Genomic DNA, 9427 nt, shown 5'->3' on the forward strand with positions numbered 1-9427 from the left:
ACATTAACTCTGTACCGTTACCCCCTGTATATAGCCTCCACATTGACTCTGTACTGGTACCCCCTGTATATAGCCTCCACATTGACTCTGTACTGGTACCCCCTGTATATAGCCTCCACATTGACCCTGTACTGGTACCCCCTGTATATAGCCTCCACATTGACCCTGTACAGGTACCCCCTGTATATAGCCTCCACATTGACTCTGTACTGGTCCCCCCTGTATATAGCCTCCACATTGACTCCGTACTGGTACCCCCTGTATATAGCCTCCACATTGACTCTGTACTGGTACCCCCTGTATATAGACTCCACATTGACTCTGTACTGGTACCCCCTGTACAGTGGGGAGAACAAGTATTTGATACACTGCCGATTTTGCAGGTTTTCCTACTTACAAAGCATGTAGAGGTCTGTAATTTTTATCATAGGTACACTTCAACTGTGAGAGACGGAATCTAAAACAAAAATCCAGAAAATCACATTGTGTGATTTTTAAGTAATTAATTTGCATTAATGCCCAATGCGTTTCTATCGGCTTATTTTGGACCTGAACTTGTCGGCTGCCATCACTTCGTTGGGACAACATTGTTACGGGCGAAGACTTGAGAATCTTGTCATAATATTTAGATCTCTGATAGTATTTTCTGTTGGTCACATCATTTTACTGTTTGGAATTCTTTTTAAGGGGTTAAGATGGGGTTAGAACGGTACATAAGGGGTTAAGATGGGGTTAGACTGGTACATAAGGGGTTAAGATGAGGTTAGAATGGTACATAAGGGGTTAAGATGGGGCTAGAACGGTACATAAGGGGAATAAAATAAGTTCAATAGATATTTTCTTTTACATACAAAATGCAGAGAGCAGAGAGGCGGATAGCAAAGGGTTTGAACAAGTTCCTGCTGGTACAAACCAAATATTTGACTAGAAGCATGGGGTAATAATGTCTAGATACTTTTTTTCCAGTGGAGATTAGTTTATAAATGGCCTGGCCGGGCTGTGGGACAGTGGAGATTAGTTTATAAATTGCCTGGCTGGGCTGTGGGACAGTGGAGATTAGTTTATGAATTTCCTGGCTGGGTGGTGGGACAGTGGAGATTAGTTTATAAATTGCCTGGCTGGGCTGTGGGACAGTGGAGATTAGTTTATATAAATGGCCTGGCTGGGCTGTGGGACAGTGGAGATTAGTTTATGAATGGCCTGGCTGGGCTGTGGGACAGTGGAGATTAGTTTATGAATTGCCTGGCTGGGCTGTGGGACAGTGGATGTGTAGGAATGATTCAAATAGAACTGTTAACAGCCATTACCCGGGTAGTATTGTGATTAACTAACGGCTATTAACCAATCGGCATCAAGGATCCAAATGTACGGTTTATAATGAGTCTAGATTAAACCTCATAGGAAGACAGTTTTATCATGTGGAGGTTTCATTCAGGTCTCTCTGTTTAACCAAATACTCTGTCTTTGGCAGGAGAGAGACCAGACTCTCACTCTGACAGCAGTAAGAGTGCTTCAGGGGAACCAGACCCAGAGACTCCCAAACCAGTGAGACGACTCGACTGCTCCCAGTGTAATAAGAGTTTTAAGTTGTCACGGTACCTAAAAATACATCAGAGGACACACACAAGGGAGAAACCTTTTCTCTGCGCCCAGTGTGGAAAGAGTTTTACCCAGTTATGGAGCCTGAACAAACATAATAGAATACACACAGGAGAAAAGCCTTACCGCTGTTCCCATTGTGGAAATAATTTTAGGTCGTTAGATAAGCTGAAGGAGCATGAGAGGACACACACAGGGGAGAAACCATACCATTGCTCCTTGTGTGGAACGAGTTTTACCCAGTTAGGAAGCCTGAAAGAGCATGAAAGGAAACACTCAGGAGAAAAGTCTTTCCAATGTTCCCAGTGTGGAAAGAGATTTTTACGATCACAGCAACTAAAATCACACGAGAGGATACACACAGGGGAGAAACCATACCACTGCTCCCAGTGTGAAAAGAGTTTTACACAGTTAGGGAGCCTGAACAAACATAATAGAATACACACAGGAGAAAAGCCTTATCCCTGTGCTTATTGTCCGAAGAGATTTTCAGGATCACAGGATCTAAAATCACACGAGAGGACACACACAGGGGAGAAACCATACCACTGCTCCCAGTGTGAAAAGAGTTTTGCACAGTCAGGGAGCCTGAACAAACATAATAGAATACACACAGGAGAAAAGCCTTACCCCTGTGCCCATTGTGGAAAGAGATTTTCAGGATCACAGGACCTAAAATCACATGAGCGGACACACACAGGAGAAAAGCCCTACCCCTGTGCCCATTGTAGAAAGAGATTTTCACAATCACATGACCTAAAATCACACGAGAAAACACACACGGGAGAGATACCTTACCATTGTTCCCTGTGTGGAAATGATTTTTTCCATTTAGGAAGTCTGCGCAAACATAAGAAGAGAAAACACTCTGGAGATGTGTGTTCCGATGTTCCCATTGCATAATGAATATCAGGTTGTTAAATAAAAAATAAATTTTCCCAGACAGTAGACCTGAAATCACATCATAGAATAGACAGGCTGTGCTCTGACTTATGTTTGACTGTTGTTTTATGCCACATTAAATCATATTGTTTATATGAAATCATTCTCTAGAATATGCCTGTTTTAGTTTTTGAGACAGGATTATGTCTAAAATCAGATTACAATTTTAAAATGTATTTTATTTTGATTCTACACTTTGATATATTGGATACATGTAAGAAACTTTACATGTTCATGATATGATTTGGATATTATAAAAATGTAAATTATAAAATTGATGAATATTGTGTGTATTTCTTGATTCTAACCTTAAAAACCTCATTTAGTTGTTTGGTTTACAGCGTGTCAGTCAGAACTTCAGGAGAGGTCTCTTCTAGAGGTCGACCGATTATGATTTTTCAACGCCGATACCGATTATTGGAGGGCCAAAAATGCCGGTGCCGATTAATCGGCCGATTTTTTTATTTATTTTTATTTTTAATAATGACAAATACAACAATACTCAACGAACAGTTATTTTAACTTAATATAATACATAAATAAAATTCAATTTAGCCTCAAATAAATAATGAAACATGTTCAATTTGGTTTAAATAATGCAAAAACAAAGTGTTGGAGAAGAAAGTAAAAGTGCAATATGTGCCATGTAAGAAAGCTAACGTTTCAGTTCCTTGCTCAGAACATGAGAACATATGAAAACTGGTGGTTCCTTTTAACATGAGTCTTCAATATTCCCATGTAAGAAGTTTTAGGTTGTAGTTATTATAGGAATTATAGGACTATTTCTCTCTATACCATTTGTATTTCATATACCTTTGACTATTGGATGTTCTTATAGGCACTTTAGTATTGCCAGTGTAACTGTATAGCTTCTGTCCCTCTCCTCGCCCCTACCTGGGCTCGAACCAGGAACACAACGACAACAGCCACCCTCGAAGCAGCGTTACCCATCGCTCCACAAAAGCCGCGGCCCTTGCAGAGCAAGGGGAACAACCACTCGAGTGATGTTTGAAACGCTATTAGCGCGCACCCCGCTAACTAGCTAGCCATTTCACATAGGTTACACCAGCCTCATCTCAGGAGTTGATGGGATTGAAGTCATAAACAGCAGAGCTGCTGGCAAAACGCACCAAAGTGCTGTTTGAATGAATGCTTACGAGCCTGCTGGTGCCCACCATCGCTCAGTCAGACTGCTCTATCAAATCATAGACTTAATTATAACATAATAACACACAGAAATACGAGACTTAGGTCATTAATATGGTCGAATCCAGAAGCTATCATCTCGAAAACAAGACCTGTATTCTTTCAGTGAAATACGGAACCGTTACGTATTAAGTACTTAAGTAAAAATACTTTCAAGTACTACTTAAGTCGTTTTTTGGGCTACCTGTACCTTACTTTACTATAGATTTTTTTTACATCTTTTACTCCACTACATTCCTAAAGAAAACGATGTACTTTTTACTGCATACATTTTCCCTGACACCCACAATAATGTACTTTTTACTGCATACATTTTCCCTGACACCCAAAATAATGTACATTTTACTGCATACATTTTCCCTGACACCCAAAATAATGTACTTTCTACTGCGTACATTTTCCCTGACACCCAAAATAATGTACTTTTTACTGCATACATTTTCCCTGACACCCAAAATAATGTACTTTTTACTGCATACATTTTCCCTGACACCCAAAATAATGTACTTTTTACTGCATACATTTTCCCTGACACCCAAAATAATGTACTTTTTACTGCATACATTTTCCTTGACACCCAAAATAATGTACATTTTACTGCATACATTTTCCCTGACACCCAAAATAATGTACTTTCTACTGCGTACATTTTCCCTGACACCCAAAATAATGTACTTTTTACTGCATACATTTTCCCTGACACCCAAAATAATGTACTTTTTACTGCATACATTTTCCCTGACACCCAAAATAATGTACTTTTTACTGCATACATTTTCCCTGACACCCAAAATAATGTACTTTTTACTGCATACATTTTCCCTGACACCCAAAAGAATGTACTTTTTACTGCATACATTTTCCCTGACACCCAAAAGAATGTACTTTTTACTGCATACATTTTCCCTGACACCCAAAATAATGTACTTTTTACTGTATACATTTTCCACAAAAGTACTCTTTACATGATGAATGCTTAGCAGCAGGAACATTTTCCAATTCAACCACACCAAGAGAACATCCCTGGTCATCCCTACTGCCTCTTATCTGGCAGACTCACTAAACACAAATGCTTCGTTTGTGAATCATGTCTGAGTGTTGAATTTTGCCCCTGGCTATCCGTAAATAATAAAATAAAAATCGTGTTGTCTGGTTTGCTAAATATTAGGAATGTGAAGTGATTTATACTTTTACTTTTGAAACTTAGGTATATTTTTGAAATTACATTTACTTTTGATACTTAAGTATATTTAAAACAATTATTTTACTGGGCGACTTTCACTTTTACTTGAGTAATTTTCTATTAAGTTATCTTTACTTATACTCAAGTTTGACAATTGGGTATTTTTCCCACCACTGGCACGTAGTAGAAGCAAAGTAGCAGAACGTCCATCTGTGTTTATACCAGAAGGGATACCGGAAAGAATGTGATGTGGGACACAGGTGGATCTTCCGTTGCAAAACTCTCTCAATACTGCCCCTCAATCTTCGCAAGGAACGGTACGTTGAGTGTCAATTTCCAGGTAGAAAAAAAACGCGCCAAAAAAAAACGTTACAGGTTGAAATACTTCCCATTATATTGTTCTGTAGTGCTTTGTTTAGTCTCTATACTCAACATCCCATGAGAGCAAAATGTGATTTTGAATCTCTGTCATTTGTTTATAAAATCAAAATGGTGTCTTTAAGTCCTTCGTTTATTAGTTACAAGGTAAGACAGACTGATCTGATTGAAATATCTATGGTGTTATTAGGTCCTTCATATTTTAGCTATAAGGTAAGACAGACTGATCTGATTTAAAATATCTATGATACCACATCATATAACCTGTTATTATCACCAACTCATGTCTGATTTCAAATCGATGAGAGGACAGAATCAAGACGAGGAAGGATCGTTTGGATTAAGTGTTATATAGACACCGGCCCCACAGGTTATTACAGGTTATATAGACACCGGCCCCACAGGTTATTACAGGTTCTATAGACACCGGTCCCACAGGTTATTACAGGTTATTACAGGTTATATAGACACCGGCACCACAGGTTATTACAGGTTATTACAGGTTATATAGACACCGGCCCCACAGGTTATTACAGGTTATATAGACACCGGCCCCACAGGTTATTACAGGTTATTACAGGTTATATAGACACCGGCCCCACAGGTTATTACAGGTTATATAGACAACGGCCCCACAGGTTATTACAGGTTATATAGACACCGGCCCCACAGGTTATTACAGGTTATTACAGGTTATATAGACACCGGCCCCACAGGTTATTACAGGTTATATAGACAACGGCCCCACAGGTTATTACAGGTTATATAGACACCGGCCCCACAGGTTATTACAGGTTATATAGACACCGGCCCCACAGGTTATTACAGGTTATATAGACACCGGCCCCACAGGTTATTACAGGTTATATAGACAACGGCCCCACAGGTTATTACAGGTTATATAGACACCGGCCCCACAGGTTATTACAGGTTATTACAGGTTATATAGACACCGGCCCCACAGGTTATTACAGGTTATATAGACACCGGCCCCACAGGTTATTACAGGTTATATAGACACCGGCCCCACAGGTTATTACAGGTTATATAGACAACGGCCCCACAGGTTATTACAGGTTATTACAGGTTATATAGACACCGGCCCCACAGGTTATTACAGGTTATATAGACACCGGCCCCACAGGTTATTACAGGTTATTACAGGTTCTAGAGACACCGGCCCCACAGGTTATTACAGGTTATTACAGGTTATATAGACACCGGCCCCACAGGTTATAGAATCAACAAGGCATGAGAATCTGCGGATTATCCTGAAGTGAAAACACAACTAAGGGCTGCAAGCATTTCGCTACACTCGCATTAACATCTGCAAACCATGTGTCTGTGACCAATTACATTTGGATTTGATTTGTTCTTAGGCATGATACAAAGTGGAGGAAACAGTGATGTGTTATTCATAATAACTTGGGTTTGACTTCCTTATTGCTTTCATAAAATTATGATTATTATATTATAAAGTTGCAGGATGTCCAAACCAAATGTTAGACTAGTAACCATGGGTTAATGATGTCCCTCTGTTCCAAACCAAATGTTAGGCTAGTAGCCATGGGTTACTGTGGGACAGTGGAGATTAGTTTATAAAGGGCCTGGCTGGGCTGTGGGAAAGTGGAGATTAGTTTATATAAATGGCCTGGCTGGGCTGTGGGACAGTGGAGATTAGTTTATAAATGGCCTGGCTGGGCTGTGGGACAGTGGAGATTAGTTTATAAATGGCCTGGCTGGGCTGTGGGACAGTGGATTTTTAGGGATAATTAAAATGGAACTGTTAACAGGTATTACCAATGGATTATCGTGAATAACTAACAGCTACCAACCAATCAGCATCCACAATCCAAACTACCCATTTTATAATAAGGGATCTAGACTGGATTAAAGCTCATAGGGAGACTGTGGAGGTTTTATTCAGGTCTCTGTTTAACAAAATACTCTTGTCTTTGACAGGAGAGAGACCAGACTCTCACTTTGACAGCGAAAAGAGTCCTTCATTGGAACCAGACCCAGAGACGCCCAAATCAGCAAAACAACATCACTGCTCTCAGTGTGGAAAGAGATTTATCCAGTCATCGCATCTGAAAGATCATAAGAGAATACACACAGGAGAAAAACCTTTCCATTGCTCTCAGTGTGGAAAGAGTTTTACCCATTTAGGGTATCTGAAATCACATGAGAGGAGGCACTCAGTAGAGAAGCCTTTCCACTGTTCCCAGTGTGAAAAGAGCTTTACACAGTTAGGGCAACTGGAAAAACATAAAAGAATACACACTGGAGAGAAGCCCTACCTCTGCTCCCACTGTGGTAAGAGTTTTACCCAATCAGGTACCTTGAAATCACATGAGAGAACACACTCTGTAGAGAAGCCTTTCCAATGCTCTCAGTGTGGAATGGCGTTTGCCCAATCAGGTACCTTGAAATCACATGAGAGAACACACTCTGTAGAGAAGCCTTTCCAATGCTCTCAGTGTGGAATGGCGTTTGCCCAATCAGGTACCTTGAAATCACATGAGAGAACACACTCTGTAGAGAAGCCTTTCCAATGCTCTCAGTGTGGAAAGGGTTTTACCCAGATGGGGAGCCTGAAAAAGCATGATAGAACACACACAGGGGAGAAGCCTTTCCAGTGCTCTCAGTGTGGAAAAGGTTTTACCCAGATAGGGAGCCTGAAAGGTCATGAAAGAACACAACACATACAGGGAAGAAGCCTTATCACTGCCCCCAGTGTGAAAATTATTCTAATTTATCCGGCTAGGGCACCTGAAAGAACATAATATAACACACATGGGAAAAGCCTTTCCAATGCTCCCAGTGTGGGGAAGGGTTTTACCCAGAGAAGCTTGCTGAAAAGCCATGAAAGAACACATACAGGGGAGTAGTGACGGGGAAGCGAAGCGTTTAGGTTTTCCAGCCAATTGTGTCAAAAATAGGTACATTACTCAATGCTTTGATCACTCACAGTGTACACTATTGGCACCTGCTGGTCTAAATCATTTAGAGCAGGCAAATGATTGTAGAGAACATCCCACGCCCCATAGCGTGCGAATGCGTTTTTGTCTTCTACCGAACCAATCAGGTGGAAACTAAGCTTGTGACTGTTTTTGTTTGTCACATGAAATCAAATTAGTACAAAGCAGGACTCGAATATAAATGTTTTATTTCAAAACATGAGCTGAATTTGGAGTCAGTTTCAATGTATACACACTGTTATTAAATTGTCATTTTCTAACTCCGGCTCTGTGTTTCCTGTGTGTGTGTCATTCCTCAAAGACCACAGAATATTGAGTGCCGTTTCAACGTGATGCATTTGCTCCAATCGCTGGTCCTCTGACGATTTATATCTTACAGAGTGGCTTTGAGGGAATAGTCTGGTCACAACTGGTTAATGTTGAACACGGATAAGAAGTCTTCTAGGCTATATCTAATCTGTATGATATATCATATTTTACATGGATAAGAAGTTGTTTAGGCTAGATCTAATCTGTAGGATATTTAAAATGTTTATATTCGACCTGGCTGAGTTGTTGTTATTGCCTGAGTTAATTTAGTTTCTTCCCCTATAAATGAAAATACACTATATACCTACAACCTAGGGATTCATATTTTCCCGAGAATCTACCAAGATTCCCAAGAGTCCAGGGACATACCACACAAATCAGAGGCGCCCATTTAAAGTGTTTAAAACGTTGTGGTGTTGGAAACACAAACCATGTTGAAGCGCTCGAAGTCGGTTATCTTTTACTGATTGGTTGTAAACTGGCACAGAAACCTGTTTCTGGAATATTGCATGTATTTGATATAGTTATAAGGAATAGTATGTTCACATCTTACAGATTGTGGGCCCTTGTGTGCTTTAGTATAAATGTGAAATGTATTGCTGTTCAGCATCTACACGGAGACAATTATTATCTGTAAGCAGTGAGGAAAACCCCTTACTTTGAAATGAATTGTTATGACATTGAATTGTGTCATAAAGGCCCAGTCCACTAATACAGGTGTCATAAAGGCCCAGTCCACTAATACAGGTGTCATAAAGGCCCAGTCCACTAATACAGGTGTCATAAAGGCCCAGTCCACTAATAAAGGTGTCATAAAGGCCCAGTCCAC

General features: G+C 40.2%; 2 protein-coding genes across 2 annotated transcripts in view; both read left to right on the plus strand.

The window, feature by feature from the left end:
- The window catches only part of LOC139546893 (zinc finger protein 135-like), a 13601-nt gene extending 10786 nt beyond the window's left edge, over positions 1-2815 (plus strand). The window contains exon 2 of the mRNA XM_071355818.1: positions 1472-2815. Within this exon, the coding sequence (XP_071211919.1) occupies positions 1472-2502 (1031 nt within the window). The 3' untranslated portion in view covers positions 2503-2815. The remainder of the gene's footprint in view (positions 1-1471) is intronic.
- A 4009-nt stretch (positions 2816-6824) lies between these two features.
- On the plus strand, positions 6825-8554 carry LOC139542115 (zinc finger protein 501-like). Its single transcript, XM_071347171.1, has 2 exons — positions 6825-6828; positions 7136-8554. The coding sequence occupies exons 1-2, from the start codon at positions 6825-6827 to the stop codon at positions 8092-8094; spliced, it is 963 nt and encodes a 320-aa protein (XP_071203272.1). The 3' UTR covers positions 8095-8554.
- The last annotated feature ends 873 nt before the right edge of the window (positions 8555-9427 follow it).

Source organism: Salvelinus alpinus, chromosome 2, assembly GCF_045679555.1.
Source record: "Salvelinus alpinus chromosome 2, SLU_Salpinus.1, whole genome shotgun sequence".
Classification (NCBI taxonomy): Eukaryota; Metazoa; Chordata; class Actinopteri; order Salmoniformes; family Salmonidae; genus Salvelinus; species Salvelinus alpinus.